The sequence below is a fragment of the Diorhabda carinulata genome, chromosome 12, assembly GCF_026250575.1.
Source record: "Diorhabda carinulata isolate Delta chromosome 12, icDioCari1.1, whole genome shotgun sequence".
NCBI lineage: Eukaryota > Metazoa > Arthropoda > Insecta > Coleoptera > Chrysomelidae > Diorhabda > Diorhabda carinulata.
Genome location: NC_079471.1, coordinates 4,904,550 through 4,925,160, shown reverse-complemented (window position 1 = coordinate 4,925,160; position 20,611 = coordinate 4,904,550). Strand labels below are relative to the sequence as shown.

The 20,611-nt window shown below is 30.7% G+C and overlaps 1 protein-coding gene across 3 annotated transcripts; it reads left to right on the top strand.

Annotated features, from left to right (window-relative positions):
- The first annotated feature begins 8,848 nt into the window (after positions 1-8,848).
- LOC130900075 (sodium- and chloride-dependent glycine transporter 1-like) lies at positions 8,849-19,667 on the top strand. 3 transcript variants are annotated; one of them, XM_057810412.1, is made up of 13 exons: positions 8,849-8,975; positions 9,266-9,462; positions 11,344-11,475; positions 11,751-11,905; positions 14,145-14,230; positions 14,474-14,741; positions 14,845-14,948; positions 16,143-16,380; positions 17,536-17,664; positions 17,854-18,054; positions 18,466-18,636; positions 19,385-19,481; positions 19,534-19,667. In XM_057810412.1, exons 2-13 carry the CDS (start codon positions 9,297-9,299, stop codon positions 19,593-19,595), a joined length of 1,809 nt encoding a protein of 602 aa, XP_057666395.1. In that variant the 5' UTR covers positions 8,849-8,975; positions 9,266-9,296; the 3' UTR covers positions 19,596-19,667. The 3 variants fall into 3 exon arrangements, with proteins under 3 accessions (XP_057666395.1, XP_057666396.1, XP_057666397.1); XM_057810413.1 differs by lacking the exon at positions 11,344-11,475 and having other exon boundaries at positions 8,866-8,975; positions 19,534-19,664; XM_057810414.1 differs by lacking the exon at positions 8,849-8,975 and having other exon boundaries at positions 9,338-9,462; positions 11,330-11,475; positions 19,534-19,651.
- Positions 19,668-20,611: the final 944 nt, after the last annotated feature.

Below are 20,611 nucleotides of genomic sequence, written 5' to 3'. Positions count from 1 at the left end.
AGGATCGTATTGTTACGAACAAGCCGGTCCTGTCCGGTTATAATGGAATTCTAAAATTTGACGATGTCAGAGCATGTTTGATATTGTTTTATTCGAAATGAGGTTTGTTTTTATACATGTTTTTATCATTATAGTAATTTGATTACATTGTTTTTCTAACTAATTTCGAGAAAGGTAAGAGAAAATAGAAAAGTAACCAGTGAATCTAAATAAATTAGAAAAGTAATTGAACAAAAAGTGATAAGTTAGTTAATATATAAGTTAGTTAAGTCCAGTATTAGAGTTTGAATAAATTAAGTGTGTAAAAGACAATGTTTATAAATTCACCCCAGCAGTATAAATAAAGAAGAAAAACATTGCAGTATTTTTGAGAACAAACGATAGCGATAATCGATAACAATGTGATCCAATTAGAAGATGTTTTGTTTTCTGATTAGAGTACATTTACACATCCTCACTGGATGAGAAAAGAATATACGCAATATCTTGGAAAAGTTATTGTTTGGAAAAGAATTATTGCAGATGATATCCTAGATCTCTTTTAATTATATATAAACTTAAATGGGGATAAATGTCAAGAACTTCTCCGAAATAATGCCGTGCCAACTTTGAGCAAATTATATCCGGATCCAGCAAAACCCACAAGCTCCTGTGAATACAATATGATTCCAGAAAGATGAAGCAGTACTCAATCATCAGATACGACGAAACCTGGAAAAAATCACCACCTCCAAATCGGTGTATAGGCGCGAATCGTTAAATTGATCAGCTCGAGCTCCTAATCTGACGCCATTAGACTTAATTTTGTGAGGACATATGAAAAGTACAGAAGAAGAAAAGAAAATAAAGAAAAACATTTCCTGACATTTTTTTTACATTGAGAAATAATCAGTATAACTATCAAAGTTATAAAAAATTTTACATAATTCCAAAAATTAATAATATGCATTGGTTTGCATTACAAATGAGATAAACTGTATACATTTTTTTAAATACGCATAAAATAAAATAAAAATCGATGTGTCCAAGCATTTTTCCAAATATTCTTTTACTTATTTATTAACAAATTGTGTGTACTATTCATCCTTTACTAACTAATAATTGAATAAACTCAAAGATATTGAACGAATTTCTGTTGTTTCATGCAAATCACCATGAAAAATCTACAGCTAGCAAAGTGAATCACTTCTTTTATATATATATATGATAAATACATAATTGGGCACAGGATTCATTACTGATTTTATCTCACACGTACGCCCCTGTATAGAGCATTACAAGGTGCGTGTTTTTCATCCATTCATTATCAAGGAAATATATCCCACGATGGTTTATTTTGACTGGTTATCAATTAGTTGCATACTTTTTATTTTTCGTGCTGCTGGTGTATTCTGTTTTATTATTAAAATGAGCAACTAGGTATCTATTTAGTTGAACAAAAAAAAATGATTTAGGTGCGATGATCACACACAACTATGATGATTTAATAATGAACACGTTCAAAATTGCATTTTGTTATTTGTGATAACCATTTCATGGATGAAGGGAATCAAATTGATAAAATATCATATATTCGTGCTACAAGCATACCAGGGATGAATTATTGATGCCTTTTTATTGATATAAAGTACAGTGAGTAAAAAAAGGTTGGAAAATTTGTAATGGTCATTTGGAAAGAGGCGCCCTACGATTATTTCATTTTGCAGATGCGAATTTCTTAGTATATTCATCTATTTGATGACGTACGAATTATGTTATTCATATCATTTTTATGTCAAAGGGAATAGGCAATGAGTAAGTAGGTTGTGCATAGTTCCTGTTTTTGTCATAAGATTTTGCTCTAAGCTTGAGCCCAGTGCAACAAAAACTTTTGCAAAACTTCAGCACGCCCACAAACAGAATATTCAGCAAAATTCTAGATACTTAAATAGTTTAAAGCATTTTAAGATGCACGGGAATCGATGCAACTACAAAATAGGAACAAATATTAACAGAATTGTTCATTTATATTGTTTATTGATAGGGAATTAGTTAAATTTGCGTCACGTTATCGTTCATCAGCGCAATGAAATTTTCGCCAATGAAAACATTCCTGTTGCTATTCAATTTTCTTATATATTCCATTGCCTTTTTCTCTTCCCTAAATTGAAAACTTATCTGATAATAATCCGTGCTCAAGTACTGCTTTATGAGTCTGGTTTTTTCTCTTCAGTGAAATGTGTTTGAGCTTTGAACAAGTTAAATAGGTGGAGTTATATTCCTCTGACACTGGTGTGCTAGCAGATTTTTATCAAAGAATTGTACGCATTACCTAATGCGGATTTCTTACAAGAATCCTACTAGCTGCGCCACTTTGAGTGTTGATCCGTGGAGTAATAGTCTAGTACATATTTACTGAATGATTGGTTGGTAAATAGGCTAACAGACTATAACTTGTTCCATTCAATATTACCTTGGCACAATTAATATACATAATCCTCTTCAAATTAATTTTTTGTATAGAAATATGTAACTTTAACGTTCATTACGTAGGGATTTTTGTGGAATAAAAATAGCGAGGTAGATATAATGAAATTAATTTCAATAATATAAATACTGTGAATATTTTAAAAAGGTCATACGTAGAAAGGGCATTTATAAACGTAAATGTAGTTTTTTCCATTTCATTGAATGACTGGTGCTCAATATTTTACGCAGAGTCTGTTATATAAAAGCTAAAATTTCAATTAAAATACACTGTTTTGTTTGACTAATTAAAAAATGATCATTAAAAATTTAAAATTCATCAATACCAAGTTCCACATCGTTTTTCATTGATTTGGAACCAATTATTATTTTTAATTATTAATTAATCTAATTGAATAGTCCGTTACTGAATATATTCCTATTATTTTATTACAAGGTATATATGTGTAGATGAATTTTTTTATGCCCAAATGTATTATGATTATTTGCATTAGTTTTATTGGTTGAGCTTATATAGCAAAAACTAAATTATGTTGAATTAATTATCCTTGGTTGAAATAGAAAATTTCCGGTAATACATCGCTGATGTTATATGCTGTCATCTCCAAATTTGCTATGAAAATGACGAAAAAAACTTATAAATAACAAAATTTTGTTCATTTATATAAGCATTATAAAGACATATCAGAATGCCAAATGCCTTTTGCCAAATGGGGCGTTAATAAATGCTGGAAAGCATTCTAAGATGCTATTTGTCGAGTGTAGTACAAATAGAATCAAACTCCATTTTGGGATCTAAGTATGAATATCTAAATGGTTAAACAATTTTTGTCATATGCAATAGCTGATGTTTAGCCCACTATATTATTTCTGTCAGCAGCTACAAGTCCAAACTGTTCGATTTCTTCATTTATTTCGCTTTATCTGGGATATTGTCGCTTTCTGGATATGTACAAACCAGACCATTTTCCTATCTCTGATACGATCCATTATTGCTTTTTCGCTTTCATGGTCTCTACTATAAATTCATTTCCGTATAATTCAACAACTTCTACAATGTTTCTTTCAAAACTTTCAGCACATTTTTGAGCTGCTCTCTATTTATGATTTGTAATTACTGTCTCTATGTAACGAGTAACTCATAGTTGTATATTTAGCTTTCCAATCCCTTGGTGATTGCTTGAAGAATATTCTGAAGTTTCTAGAATGTCTTTGTCCAACGAAAAACCCGTAGTTCAAAATTCACCTTTTAAAATCCATTGCTCAGGAATTTTGTCGTGGAAGTTGAGTTCTTGTGGAGCATCATACCAATATTATACCAGTTTCTATTCTCATAGAACTGCTTTCTTCCTTGTTTAAAGATTTATAGCCTCAAATATAGAAAAATGAATATATGTTTGTAAAAAATCTGGAAAGTGGGTACGTATAGTTAGTAAATAATAAATTCCGACTCCTGAATTCATAGAATATCATCAATAATTTTCGCTATCAGTCATCACTTACACATTGTTTATTCAAATTACCATCATGAAATGTCGTCCACTATCAAAAAAGTGAGCATGCGACACGACTTTACGTTGTCGTTTATTATTTCACCGATGGCCCAAGAGAAGACGGAGAAGCTTTCCGTGAATGGCAAATGTTAAACTTTTACTGGAAGTAATTTTTCCCTATGGCTTACACACATCGCATCGCCGTCCCTCGACATCTCTTAATAATGTAAAAGTCCGGTAAGGCCCGACTTGATGGTTTCTTGAAAATGAACTTCTCAATTTTTATGTAGTTGATTTTAATAATTCAGAAGGACTGTAGTGGTCGAGCTGATAGCAAGTCCGTTCTCTTATACCGCGCACGGGAATCGTTTTTGACCTGTGACACTACTAGCTAGGCACAGAAAAGAACGAAAAAGGCGTGAAAGATTAAAATTTTATTATAACACAGCCATTTACGCCAATTATGTGAGAGAATCATATTTTTATTGTATGTAAGAGTCATACAAATTATTAATGAACAATGAGTACCACAAAAATCACTCTATGAGTGAACTTCGTCAAAAAACGTTTTAAGGCCGCTTGACATAGTGCAAGAAATTGCAAGCAACTTATTTCAAGGTCAAAATATTGCATAGATGCCATTGCATCATAGTTGCCACTAACAAAAATTCAATAAGTGAATTAAACAAATACCTTGACTAAAATTTGATTAAATATTTTGTGACCGGTTCGAACTTGAAGAAAGTAAGTAGATTTCTCCCTAGAATTGCAGCTTGCCCGCAATAAAAATGGCACCAAACCGATAAAGTGCGAGATCTTGCACGAAACAATCAGCTGAACTTCAACTTCAAAATTAGTATTAATTAAATTGGTTTCACAAATAAAACGTGCAATATTAAGAAGGAAAAAACTTCTTCCAACATTTTCCAATTTACACCAGGCTAGCAAATGTGCAATATTTTAGGTAGGAGTTTCAAAGTTGCTCTTTTGCAGATACAATATCCACAAGTACAATCAAATCAAGACATTAAGACAGCGTTGGCAACGTTTACCTCTAACAACAACCTTGTGATTATTTGGATATTTGAGTGCATTTCAAAGATTAATGTCATTCCAAATTCGCTTTTTTTATCTTTTACTTTTTACACTCACATCATAAATTACTATTTCAGTTTAATAAATATTATTGTAAGATGAAAAACATGGTTATACTAATTATAGTTAGTGTTTTGAATGAAGGAAGTATTAACGTTTCACTTTTATTGAATCACACTCGGTACAATAAAATTTTCATGTAGAAAGTCTTATTACAAATCTTTTAAAATTGTAGACATAGCAATCGACGTTAAATATTTATTGATGAATGGAAGCTATTAGCAACCAGCCGTTGTTTTCCCAGAGAAAATCACCTGCAAAACGCCTTTATTACATTTTTATTTCTGTTTGTCACAGCCTATCATTAAGTGTTCGGAAAGAGACCAATATCAAATATTCATAGAGTTCGTGTTAGATCGTTGAAATAGTTTTTATATTTTTGTTATCGTCGCTTTTACACTCTTTAATAACACTGTGAATATTTTGAATTAGTATTCACCGAAGATATTTACAAAATTAAAAGAATAACAGTAGGAAATGACACAAAAGTTTTAAGAAACTGAATACGAGTCAAAATTATTTTTTATATAGTCCACACTTATTACCACCACGCACATCGTTCATTTAAATAAATTCCACACCCTTGTACCTACAAACTTCTTCTAAAATGAGTATTAATTTCACAGAGATATACAAAATTATCACACGTTCTCAATTGCTAACTTTCTTAATATGACATGCTGATATCAGTCTTTACATTTACATACAAAGTATTGGACTCAATAGTTCATAAAATCCAGCTAAAACTTACACCTCTTCTTGCAAATACCATTATCCAGCACCATTATCCAGAGCATTATCCAGCACTTCATTGCTGTAGGGGCATTGTGGCAAATCCCTCTTGCCTGTCGCGTTTGTGTATTGGTCAAAATACCAATAGTCAGACAGAAATTGTATGAAATAATACCAAACTTCGCTATGCTGTCTTTCTACCCAAGTTTGAACACGTGGTATCAATCGCTTCGTCCACTTTCCTCTTTGATCTTGCTCACAAGAATTTTGCCACTTTTCTATCTTACCAGTCCTTTTTTCCTATACTATACTCACAGCGATTACTCTGCCTTTCTCAGGTATATTTCCCTCTTATAAAAAGGAATCATCATTAAAGTTGGCTCCGAGACCGTCCGATAAGCTGAAACGACTCTTCTCTGCACCTGGGCTAGTCTTTTTTGATACTTTAGTATTCTCAAGGCTTCGGACCACAACTACGCGCCATACAGAATTACCTTACTCACTGTTGAACCACCAAGGTTGTCCATCAACCTGCTATAGCTTGTATATTAACCGTAGAATTAATATTGAAGATAGAGGAAGCTGTAATATTGAGAAAGAAAGGAAGAGCATCGGTTTATCTCTCTTTGACGTTTCCACCAATCGAAACTGCAAAGTCGTAGCGATCCAATCAGAATAGTAAGAAAGATAAAGATAGATAGAGAATTGTATGCGAAGACCCTTCCACAAAGAATAGGACGGTCTACCTCAAGGACTGTCTCTTGTGGTATACCTTTCTTTCTGTATTTGTAGTTCGTGACAAATGGCTTTTCCACAAATAATAGGGCAGTCTTTAGTTGACCTCCAATAACCCAATTAAGTGTCGTCAAAAATTCATCATATAAAAACTTTTATCTTGGTTATATTGACAAGAATAATGTTCATATTTTCCATACGCTTTTTAGGTCCTTTTCTCATTTTTTTCAAATTTATGAAGCTGCATTCCATTCACCTTATAAAGTGAAGTTTACATGTTGTTTGTTCACATTTTAATATAAAGTGAGGGTCGTGTAATTTGAGACGTCGAAAGACAGGCTGGATACATTTGGTTAAATAGACCGTCCTATTCTTTGTGGAAGAGCCCTTGGTTCGGATCAACTTGCACAAGCCCTCATATCTTTCTCTCTAATATTAACTCTATGGATTAACCCAATATTTCATTATAACTTTTTGTGAGTGAGAAAAATATCCACCAAAGGACCTATTAGATTGTAATATGAAATATCTTAAAAAAATGTAGTCGAATTGATAGATGTTGACATAGATACTTCCTTTTAGAAATTTATAAACAAACATTGTATTTTCTATGGATCCGTCTCTCAAAATTAGAGATTTTCTCATTTAATTCAATTAATCATTTAGCTGCTCTGTCTGTTGACGACTAGTCAATACCAATCAAATTCTAGACTAATTTGAAAGTTTCCGAAGAAAGCTTTTAGTCAATGAAAATTCCTACTTTAAAATTGATACAATGTTATTTCATATAGTATGGTTACTACCTACTAGATGGCAGTTAATTGTTTTTTGTTTACATATAATATTTATGTGTAACAGATTTTGAAAAAAAGATGGATTAGTTCTAATTAGTTTTATCAATCATGTAACATTTTGTGATTCAAATTATTCAGGATAAATCGGAAAATACTGGGCATTTCAATTTTTAAATTAAGCAGGTATCTGTTCTCTGACATCCAGCGATATTTATAATTCAGTATACAATCACTAGAGGGCGATATAATATTCAATTTATCAATTTTTATTTAGATTTGCTTTTCTAGTTACATATTAAAATATCTCAACATAAGTAAGATCCCAAATAAATAAAACAATTTCTAGTTAAGTTAAAAACCCAATGCCCATCTCTCGTTTTGTCTCGCTGTAGAAATATTGGTTTCAACAGTGAATATTTCATGTGTGAGAAATTAAAGTAGGATCAGTAACAACTTTGATTTTTGCTGCTCCTGAGGGAAGTTTTGCAATTTACAGGAGAGTCTAGATTCACGTTTTTTTAATTAAGTGTAATCTGAAGCTAAAGTGTTACGAATGAAACATGAAATTAGTCAGCGAAACCAAAAACAATAGTTTATAGTTGCTCAATAGGGGATTTCTTGAGGAATGTAGATTAATTAAGTAGTCGAAAACAGCGAAATTTAACAATGGCTACGAGGAAAAGGTATTTGATACGCAACAAAAGTTAATGACAAATACGAAACTACATCTTGTCATTTTGAGACAATACATTGTAAATAATATGGCTCGCAAACGCTTTATATACTTTATAAGCGAGTTTAATCTTATACTAGGATGTTTCTAGAAGTATCTGCCTTGATCTACAGATGGAGTTAGTTGTATGAAAAATACCACTGTATCAGAAAGTACACTATCTATACAGAAATAAAGCCGAATTTTTGCGTTCCTAACCATGGATGGAACGTGGGTCCATCACTCCAGCTCCAAAGAAAGCAAAGACCGTTCCATCTGCAGGCAAGTTCATGGCGTCGTTTTTTTTTTAGGATCTGCATGAGATGATTTCCATTGATCATCTTAAAAAAGGAAAAACAATTTTGAATATTTTGTTATCGAACTAAAAGGAGATAACGTTGAAAAATAAATATATTTATTTCCATTTTTGTGTTTCCTTTGTTGGGCCAGATACTTCTTGGACCATCCTCGTATTTGGATTACTTCTTTGTGTCTATTTTCATCAAAACCTTAGTGAATAGTGGAAAAAGAAATATTCTAAGTTTGAATGTATTTGAAACGAATTTATTGTTTTTTTCTTTGGATATTTTTTGATTCCATTATATGACCTCAACATACAAAACATATTATAAACTCGTCATACCAATGTTCTTCAAGTTTGTTAGCTTCTCATATGTATTATTCGAAAGATAAATAGGAAACGTTTAAGATCACTTATCCTATTTTTAGATTAGTTTTTATTACTTCCAATTACTTATCTTATTCTATTTGGGGCGTTAAACAAAGTGTAGTATGAACACGTCCTTTCGCAAATATAAACAGATCATAGTAGTGATTGGTGCAAATATGGAGGGAAGAAAAAGTCTCCTGGAAATTAGAGCGTAAAAAGTATGTATTATGAAAATACGATTAACTGTGAACAAACCAATTATTTTTCAAAATCTTGCTATTATCTATGTTTTAACCAATTCTCTTTGTAAATCAACAATGTGAACAATGATTGATCAAAGAATAATGTGTGGATAAGAATTCGTATTTTCTTTTCAATATTCCGCTATTTTCTTCACCTCAATATGTATTTGGATACCCATTACAACCTCCGTTTCTTCATATGTATTCTTTATCCATACCTTCGGACCTTGGATATCATGAGATTGAGATATTAATGACTATTCCAGATATGAATTTGTTTTAAAAAATTTTTTGAAAATGGAGAACGAACTTATAGATGGAACTGAGAATTCTACCGAAACAAAATTCGAGGAAAGAGGACAATGGAGAAACAAAACCGAATTCATTTTGTCACTTTTAGGATACGCAATTGGAATTGGGAATATTTGGAGATTTCCATATTTATGCTATAGAAATGGTGGAGGTAAGCCCATTATTTGTTTATATTTCATCAGTAGAATTATTGATAAATTATATTTATTTTGATGACAATAAAATGGGGTAAGACGTCAACATCTGCTCTACGTTACAAATTGTTTCTCTTCTAGTACATGTTTCAATTTCGAAAAGTTCAGAAGTCCATTAGTGCTAAATCTTGTGACTAAAACTAACCAGAAGAATTTTTCCAAACGTATCTCTTGGAAATCACAGTTGTGTCCCCTATGTCCTTACAATCAAACAAAACCATGACCTTGATGATTGATTTTAATTCATTATTTTTTTAAATTACCAGTTCCCACTGAAAATTTTAATCTTGATGTTATTGTCCCAATTAAATTGGGATGTTCATGAAGTCGATCCTTCAATTCCATGTGAATAACAACATGATCTTTTAGTCTATCGCTCTAAAGTCTCGGATGAAATGTTTTGTCAAAGAGATTCATAGTCAATTATTGCAATTTCTTTGTGATATCATCACTCATCAATTCTTTTGAGTTCTATAATCTCAGCAGCTTTTTAACATTGTATGTTGATGATGAAGATGACCAAAATATATTTTGCACTTATACATCTAGATAGGACTGAGGTATCGATGTTTTTGATTAATTTGGCGTGGAAAAGGAAGGAATTGATTCTTTGCTAAAATGGACTTTGACTTCATGACATTTGGCTCTCGTAAGTGTGTATTATGTTAATGAAGATAACCGTCTTGCACACTCCAATATCTTAACAATCGATGGAAATATTATAGCCCAGGAGTTTTTAATGATTTAATATAATTGGTATTGCCGACTGTAAGTTTTAGATTTATGAGATATAGGTTGAAAATTCCGTCTAGTGTAGAAATTACTACTCAAAAAACCAGATTTTCACGAAAAATTAGAAAAACGTGAGTTTTTGGTTATAGTCACGATATCAAAATTTTCATAATATCAATATAAGGAACCAAGGAAGCCAGTACTAAGAGACCATGCTGAATAATGATTTCTGGATCTTCGATTACCTCCAGGTGGATTATTATGTAAAAATTATTTCAATTTTACCCAAAACAATGCAGAAGAATATTGTAAGAATATTTAAAAACTCAATAAGCTTCTATCGTTTTCTCTTAAGATATACTATGAAATATCAAAGCTACCCTTGATGTTTAATAGGATATTGAGTATTGAAGGGATTATTCTGGGAAATTTAAATGATTAAATTTCTTTTTTTTGACAAAAAACCTAAGGTAAAACAGGCAGATCTTGGGTTACAGTTTGCATAATTTGAATTTGAATATGTATCGTAGAACATTTAAACGGAAATAAATGTAGTTTAGGAAAACTAGAAAACAGGCTCTTAAAGCACATCAAAATAAAAAGTAAGCTTAAAATAATAATGAATGAAAACTACTGGGTGCTGGATGTACGAGAAATATGGAACATAGCGCCCCCCGCTACGGTTTTTAATTCATTATTATTTTAAGCTTATTTTAACAATTGCTTTTTAGCTTGATGTGCAGAAGCATGTGTTTTTTAGTTTTTTTAGACAATATTTATTCAATTGATATAAACCTCGTATAATGGTATCGCTGTTTCTATACACACATCCCGTCGAAACTTGTATTGAGCCACAACGGTGTAGTTGGAAAGGTTGTCGAAGTGCTTGGTTTTCAACACGAAGATCGGAGGTTCGAATACTCTATCGAACGAAATTTTATTCAATAAGTCACTAGCTCTTAGTCCAAACAAACAAACAAGCTCACATGTCCAGATGAAGCTAATATAAGCGTGTTAAAAAAATATGATTCCTTTGAAAGTTGATGCATAATGAGACTAATTCTATTATCTTATTGTCTCATTGAATCGTAGGATTTTATTTTTAGGAGCATTTTTGGTACCATATTTGTTGATGTTATTTCTTTGCGGTATACCACTATTTTTCCTAGAGGCCTCTCTGGGACAGTTTGGAAGTGTTGGATGCACCAAAGTGTTCAATATATGCCCGCTATTCAAAGGTAATTTCATATACAAATAAATTCGATTCACATCACAGGTACATAAACATGTATTATGAACATAAAATCGGGTACAGAAATTTCCTGCTGTTGTTCAAAATGTCCAATGTCCTTCATGAGTATTAATTAAGATGTATTATGAAACACTTTCAATTGTGCACTGTTTGTATGATCGTTATTGCAGCTAAGTGTCCCTACCATTTTCTTCGGTTACCAGATTGCCAATTTTTTTAATAAAAAAATTAACCTGAAAATGTTATATTTTTCATTTGTAGGTGCTGGTTACGCTATGATAGTTGTAAATTTGATTGTTTGTACGTATTTCAATACTATATGTGCTTATCCTCTCATTTTTTTGGTACATTGTTTCAATTCGAAGCTACCCTGGTTGGACTGCAGCAATCCATGGAATACTAATAATTGTTCTGAAGTATGTACAGATATTTGAGGTATATAATGGAATGAATATTAAGAGTTTATTAGAAGTATCAATGTTGAACTTTGATTCATTCAGAAGTAAGAAATCCAATAAAGGAAATTCACGTTTGTATAAATTTACATCTAAACAAGTATTATGAACAAATTATTTTGATTCATCAAATATATCGGTTTAGTAAGAAAATATTAACCTCCAGGTATAGTAAAAACTTTGTTTTATGATATGTCTTTATTGTGCGGTTTCAAATCAATATTTAGCTCTTATCAAGTTAGTGTTATATTAGTTATTTTTTAATCAAATTATTGTTTAAAAAGACATTAAAAATGAATCTAGAAAAGTTATTTTTTAACAAATTGGCCCCCAAACAGCTATTATTTGCCCATATATAGAGCTATTTTCTGACAAAAATGGAGTCAGAGAAGCCATTCATTAAATTAGTCTAAGAAAAGCAATTTGGATTAATTTGTTGTTTAAAAAGTGATATGTTAACAAAATTTGAATTGAGAAATAAATTTTTGTAAGTAATTGTCATATAAAACCCATTTTTTACTAGATTTGTTTTAAAACAGTGATTTTTTGATAAAATTATTATTCATATAGAACACTTGCAAAAAATGATACCATTTTCGCTAAATTGGACAGAAAAACCAAATTTTTGACCAAACTAATTTGAGGGAAGTAATTTCTCAACTAGATTTAACTTGAAAAAATCATTTTTTCAATAACTAGAATTAGAAAAGCAATTTGTGGCAAGTTTCTTCATAAAGAAGCAATTTTTCAATAAATTAATTCCGGAACAAACAATTTTTAACCAAATTAAACTCGAAAAGAGTTTTCCATCAAATTAGACTTATGAAAGCAATTACTGATCAATTTAGTCACAAAAAACTATTTTTTAGCCAGTTTGAACTGAGAAAAACTATTTATAAACTATTCAAGTAATTTTCAGATAAAATTCTCATAGAAAAAATATTTAGGAGTAATTTATCAAATTAAGTTGTTTTTCAACCAAATTCGATTCAGAAAAGTGATTTGTCAATCAAATTTAACATAAAAAGGCTATTTTTTAAATGAATGAGACTTCGAAATATCTTTTTGACGAGTTTAGTCTAAAACAATTTTGAAGCAAATTAAAGTTAATTTTTGGCAAAATTGAAGCTATAAAATCAATTTTTTGACCAAATTGAAACAGGAAAGTAATTTTTTAACGAAGCTTATCCATATTTGGATCAATAATCTCATAAAAGTAAAGAATATAATTGAATGACAAAACTGAGTTTGGAAATGTAATTTTTCAACAAAACTTAGACTAAAAAAAGTTTTCATCAAATAAGACATTTTTTAACCAAATTAATTCCATAAAACAATTTTCTCACCAAATCAAGTTTTTCGTCAAATTTTACTTGGAAAAGTAATTTTTAAGTAGCTTTTTCTTCTTAGAAAATGTATTTTTTGATGCAATTAATATTAGAAAAGTCAATTCTCAACTAAAAGGAACTTGATAAGCTCAATTTTGACCAGCTTAGTAACAAAAAAACTATTTTTCACCAGATTAAACTCATAAAATCCATTTTACATCAACTTTGTCTTATTAAAGCCACTTTTTGTACAAGCTGTTCATAGAAAAGCTATTTAGGAAAAATGCTTAATTCAAGTTATCTTTCATTTGTATCCGAAAACTAATTTTTCAACCAAATTAAATATAAATATCTATTTTATTAAAAAAATAATTTGGCAAAATTGAACTATACAGTCCATTTTATAAGAAAATGAAACTAAGAAAAGTCGTTTTGACTAGATTAGTTCAAGAATAAAAATTTGTTACCACTTTATATCCAGAAGAACAACAATTTTTTCAAATAAATAAAGTCAAAATTGTCAAATAGCAAAGTGAACTGGGGAAAATAAATTTTTAACTAGATTGAACTAAAAATCCAACCAACAATTCTATGTAAGCCATTTATTGAACCAGATCTGAACAAAAACATCAGTTTTTGAGGAAATTGATCCATTTTTTGACAAAGATTAATCCTAGAATAACTGTTTTTGAAAAAATTAAAGATGAAAAAGACATTTTTCGATCAAATTAACTTCGGAAGCAAAATGATTAAAAAAAATTAGTATGGGTCTTATGGTCTTGTACACGAAATAAAAAACCAATTATTTGTTACATCTGATTCCATTTATTCTTACTATAATAACCCATCAATTTTCTCATTAAATTTTTCAGGTAAAGCACTATAATTCGAATACATCGTTACTAAAATCTTCAATAGTTAAATCAGGAATAAAAACTCCAGCTGATGAATTTTTCCAGTGAGTATAATCGATTACCACCAAAATATTCAGCTGTATCAAAAAAACGGGATTTGTTATTTTTCAAGGGGGTACTTCTGAGCCTTCACAATAGTTTAGAAACGATTTTGATGTGAAAAAATTTCTTACCGAAGATCTTTCTGGTCTCTTTTATATTTTAAAACATTTTCTAATAATTATTATCACTCAAATTCATTTTATTGCTAATTTTACACGAGTTATCAATAAGTTTCTACTTTTCAGTCACAAAATTCTACAAATATCTGACGAAGTAGACGTTGTAGGTGGAATTGTATGGCCTTTATTCATCGCTAATATCATTTCATGGGTTATAATGTATATCTGTTTAATAAGAGGTATAAAATCAGTGGGAAAAGTTGTATATTTTACTGCAACATTTCCATTTATCATCCTTAGTATTCTATTTGTGAGAGGAATAACTCTACCAGGTGCTTGGGATGGTATTAAATACTACATAGTTCCAGAATGGAAAGAGTTAGCTAACGTTAAGGTTAGTATACAATTTAAAGCCTTTAGACTTCTTTGTATAACGGATATATGAAATAATTTTATTGGTTATTATAGTACATTCAAAATATGCGATTGTTTTGAAGGTGTGGGCTGATGCTGCAATCCAAATATTTTTCTCATTGGGACCAGGATGGGGAGGAATCGTGAATATAGCAAGTTATAACAACTTTAAGAATAATGGAAGATTGTGAGTAGGTATCGGCAAATATCAAAATTGATTACTTAAGTCCGTAATAAAAGTTATTATTAATTGATAAACAAGACCATCAAATATATTAGATTCTTTTAATCAGTTCCAAATAATTAGGAAAGGAAATTGAAGAGCAACAATAATATTTCAAAAAAGTATTTTACCGAACTTGTACCATTGAGTTTTATTCTGTCTCGGCTATTACATTAGACAAAACTCAATGAGAGTTACTTTTCCACTACTAAACTAGTTCCAACAGTCTGACTCTTTTAAATCTTATCATCATCTCCCGTTGGTCCAATGGATTGGATTGGATTGGATATTTTCATGGTTGTGAATCCGTTCTTCATACTTCCTTACAAAATTTCTTGTCTCGTTTGCTTTCCTGTGTAGATCCCTGTGGGGGCTGCTGTTTCTTGCTTACCACAGAGGCCTAATGTCATATATTCTTTCCTTTTCATCTTAATGTGTTCCTTCCATCTTTCTCGACATGTTTGTTCATGTCTAGAAGTGTTTTCATATGTAATAATTATTATTTTATGGACTCCACATGAATGAAAAATAGACTGAATAAATATGGAGTTGGGAAGGGATCTGATAACTTCAACCAAGTGACGACAGAGCACAAAACAGATTTCATTTCATATAAGTTAAAATATAGAGAACAAGCGTATTACAGTTTTTTATTTGATTCCAAAAGATAATATGCTAGTTCATTCATATTCTGATTGCAATGACCACTATACTACTATCTTATGATGTACAACAGGTGTCGATTTTTGAGCTTTGAGTCTTCAATTAAGAGAAGTACCAGTTCTACATTCCACCTGGCATTCTAATCGAGTTTTGCGGCTTCATAATCTCGATCAATTAAAGGATCTAATACATTGAAAGTTTGAGAATAGATTGAGGTCGTTTCGATCCCAACGCCTCTAATAATTTGATGAAAATCGTACGTTAGACGCTTCAACTATCCTGCGGTTGATTTCTTTGCTTTATTATTATCTTTAAGAAGATAACTGTGTTGGAGTGACAGATTAATATAATGATATGAAAATGTGTGGCCTAATTTATTTTTGAAAGTAGTAGCAGTTATAGAAATAATTGTAAATATCACAAATTATATTTTTTCCTCAATTAAAAAAATTGAATGTATTTTACAATAAGTTCCAAAACAATTCACTGTTTCAGAGATGCCATAATTGTTCCGCTAGCAAATTCGGGAACTAGTATATTTGCTGGATTTGTAGTGTTTTCAGTTTTGGGTTTCATGTCACACGAAACAGGCGAACCTCTTCCTTCTGTCGCTACTGGTGGACCCGGACTAGCGTTCATCACCTATCCAGAGGCCATCAGCTTATTACCATGGCCGCAATTATGGGCTATTCTATTCTTTTTCATGTTATTTCTTCTAGGATTAGATAGTTTGGTAAGATTATCATTGAATTTTATATTTCTATAAATAAGGAGAATCCAGAGCTACCGCGCAGAGAGTTATTTACTACAAATAAAAATAATAACAGTACAAGAAAAATAAGAAATTCAATTACCATATAATTTTATTTGTATCTTTATTAAGTTAGTTTTAGGTTTGTTTTTTAGTTTTTACAAGCTTTTGCCTGTAAATTGTAACGATTTTTTGACAATAAAGCATTTCTCTAATAGTTACATATCAGAATATCTTATTGTGAGTTATATTTCATGAGTATTAAGCTTGATGTTTGGATTTCACGTTTCTAGATATATTTTGATCTTCATAATATAGAAATATGTTAAAAAATGTCGAAATTAAGTTTGTTCAGATTAAGGAATCATGAAATTATCAAGAGTCTATGATACATTTTGAGAATTATTTAAATGAGAGAATAATTGGTGAAATTGCAATCCATAACTTCGTGTTTTCGAAATACTGATAATATTTCTTCAACAAAATTAAGATAGGAAAGCTATTTGTACCAGGAGAATATTTTCCGAAAGACCAAGTGTGTTATGAAAGATAAAGATTGCAAAATTTCCACATTCTTAAAGAATTCAAGGAAGAAAAATTTTTTATCTACTATCACGTTCAAGATATACCTCTTGCATGTTCCCACAATGATCCATGAGAATCTTCAATTATTTGACACATTGAGGAAACTCTACTGTCTCTTTCACAGCTTCAATAGATTCAAACCTTGTTCCTTCCAATGAAGATTCACAACAAGAACCAGATATAAATCGTACGAAGCAAAATCCGGTGAAAAAGGTGGATACTCTTACACTTAGATGCTGAAGTTCGCTGGAAACCTCTTGACAGACCAAAACAGAGAGACAATGACTTGTCCGTACGAATTCTCTATTAACTCCTGTAGTTTCAGCAATTGCAGGAATACTTAATCGACGGTCAGATGGAATTCGATTATCGATATTGTAAATCAGTTTATACCGAGGAATTATAAGTAACTCTTGCGATTTTTCCTGGCTTAAAGATACTTAGTCTTGTTGGTTAATATCTGTATTTCGTATATCGCAACTGATTTCTGTATTATAATGACTTTGACGTAAGTTTTCATCCAACTTGAATTGAAACTTGTGAAATTTTTAGTTTGTACAACTCGAAACGGTCATTGCAGCTTTGATGGACGAATTTCCTCATTTAAGAAAAAGACAAACATTAGTAACTATAAGCATATTACTTCTCACTATGTGTCTGTCAACGATATATACCACGAACGTGAGTACTCAAAACTATTATGTAGCATATTTACACTTCACAACTTTTTGTTTTAACAACTACTTGAACGAATTCAACTCAAATTATTTTATAATATTAGTCATATTGTAACAAAGATTAATGTTAAGTGCAAACTAATTGCTTTGGTTACCATTTGTTTGTACATGAAGCGTGTTTTCATATCTTCAGGGTGGAATGTATTGGTTACAACTATTCGATTGGTACGCAGCATCTATATCAGTCGTTTTGATTTGCCTAGTAGAAGTTTTTATGGTGGGATGGATTTATGGTGTTGGAAAATTTAAAAGAGATATCGAATTCATGATAGATGAAAAATTACCCAATTTTTGGATTATCTCATGGAAGATTACAACACCATTACTCCTATTGGTAAGATTCTATCTTCAAAATGGCCAAGAAAATCTCAAATAACTTTTTTTATAATGTGAATATTTCAAATATCATAAATCATATACGGAACAGTTTTTTGTTATTGTTGATTTCAATTTATATCCCTGGATCAACAATCAATATATTTTCTAATGACAAGATAAAAAAAGATAGATTTAGTTATTAGAATAGGGTGAAAAATGTTAGTTCAAGAAAGGACATGCCAGTTCCATAGATATCTTCTTGTGGTGCCACAATTTGCCTATTTTGACCTAATTATTGCAGCCCCTTGTAAATCTGCCGCTTCGATTTATCTACCTAGTTATTAGAACACGATAATAATCAAAAATTCAATTTTCAAAACATTCACTAATGATACAATTTTATATTTCATCGATCCTTAATTTTCAGTTTATTTTCATGATGGTAATCGTTTTCAACACAAGAATAATGTACCAGAAAAGTGCGTATCCAGATTGGATTGTTGTTGTAGGGTGGTTATCCAGTGTTTCATCAATGATATGTATTCCAATCTATATGATATATAAGCTAACTTTTCTGGAAAAAGGAACTTTATCTGAGGTACGTATGTTTAAAACCACATCAGTGTGACTTTTGAAATCAAACGTCACGAATCTTCTTCGTCGTTTTCTCGTAGCTCACCACTATTTTTTGTCTTATAGTTATCAATGTTCAATCTACTACTATGCATAAATACATATATTTTACTTCTATTCCTCACTATCCAATCTAATTTCTCGAGTTTCACCATTTAGTTTCCTATATAACTAATATAATATTTACCATATCTCTACATTTAGTAGTATTATTCACTTTATCCAAAAATATTATTGTGAATTTCAGTTTTCTATTCCTTCTTCCATTTCATTCAGAATTCCATCTATCTCTATCCTTCTTTACCCCTCCTTTATTTGTACCTCTTCCTGCGCCTTCTTTCATATAATCTACTACTTCATTTCATTTTTGTTAAATCACTGTTGATAAATCCCTTTGGGATTTTATTCTCCATCACCTTATCATCTTGTTCTTATCTTGTATACTATTTGTTTTTACTATGTATGTATATTTTATTAGTGTTTTACTGATTTTATTTTTGCTGCTTTTTCTTCTTCTACGTGATTCTTGATTGTATTTTCTTATCCCTTTATATATTTTTTCTATTTCTATACCGTCATGAGATTTTGCCAAATGGCAATAGAATGTGAATACGATTGGGTATTCAATCATCTGATGAAAAACGTATTAGAATTATTGTAAAAACAGTGAATCCAATTGTAAGAACTTGAAATTGTATAATTTGTTCTTACAGAGAATAAAATCGTCACTAAAAGATAGAAATTGGGGTCCAGCTAAAACGAATGACAGAGAAAAATGGGAAAATTTTATTCAAAATAACATGAATTTACGTAAGTTGCGAAAAGAAGGCACGTGTTTGAAATAACAATAGATTTCTTACAGCCAAACAAAATCATCAAGCAGATCCGAAAGATGAGCACAAAAGAAACATAAAAGAAGTTTGAATTTCAAGTATAAAAACTACTTTGTAAGAATCTTTTGATCAATAAAAATTCAGTTGGTTTCATTTAATTTCATGCTTCTGCTTATTTCTAATCATTTTCGTGGAAAATAAACTATTTAGGTCATTGTTGACAAATCATGGGTTTGCGGCTACGCTCCAGAGATGGAACAGCATTCTTCATAGAGGAGGCATCAACAAGTCCAATATAAACATGTCAAATTAAGAGCAAATTGAAGAAAATTTTGTTTTTTTCTCTAATTAACATGTTGTTCATTACGAATATGTAGTATTATTAGAGAATACTACGGAGAAAATTGTAGAGATTGCAACCAGAAGAAAACTCCGTGCTTTGAACAACGGTAATTGTCTGCTTCACTACGACGATCAGCCAAAGTTCTCATATTACTTTGTGCAACAATATTTAATAAAGCAAGAAGTAGTACAATTTCTCTACAGTTCCAAACTTTGGCTCATTCTTATATAATCAAAAAAGCTGCTCAAAATATATCTATTCGATGATAACGACTTTATTGCGATAGATGCACTGAAGAGATTGCTTCGGAAAGTGAAGTCATCAGTTGGAATATGCTATTTAATGTTACTGACACTGTTATGTTGATAAAGCAGAAATTATTCTTCGTATATATCTATAATTATAGCAAATTTCAATAGTAAATCAAAGTTCGTCCACAACATTGTTAAAAGGACAAAATGGTTGAGAATGTGTTAAGCACCCCCTTTTTTGTAAACACTATGCTCAAAGTAAGTTGTAAGTAAATATTTGAAGTGCGTTAAAGTCTATAGCAGATCAAATAGAGATATTAGAAACTACTATATCATTTTTGATACATTAATACCTTGTTCTTCAAACCATTAGAATGTGTGTTCGATTTATGACAATCAGATTCAAAAAATCAGAACCTTCCCAAGATAGTGATGACAAAGTTTTATTATGTTAATACCTTTCAAACAAAACCGTATGCTCAATTTAGTAGTTTTAATATGTAAGTAAGTTCA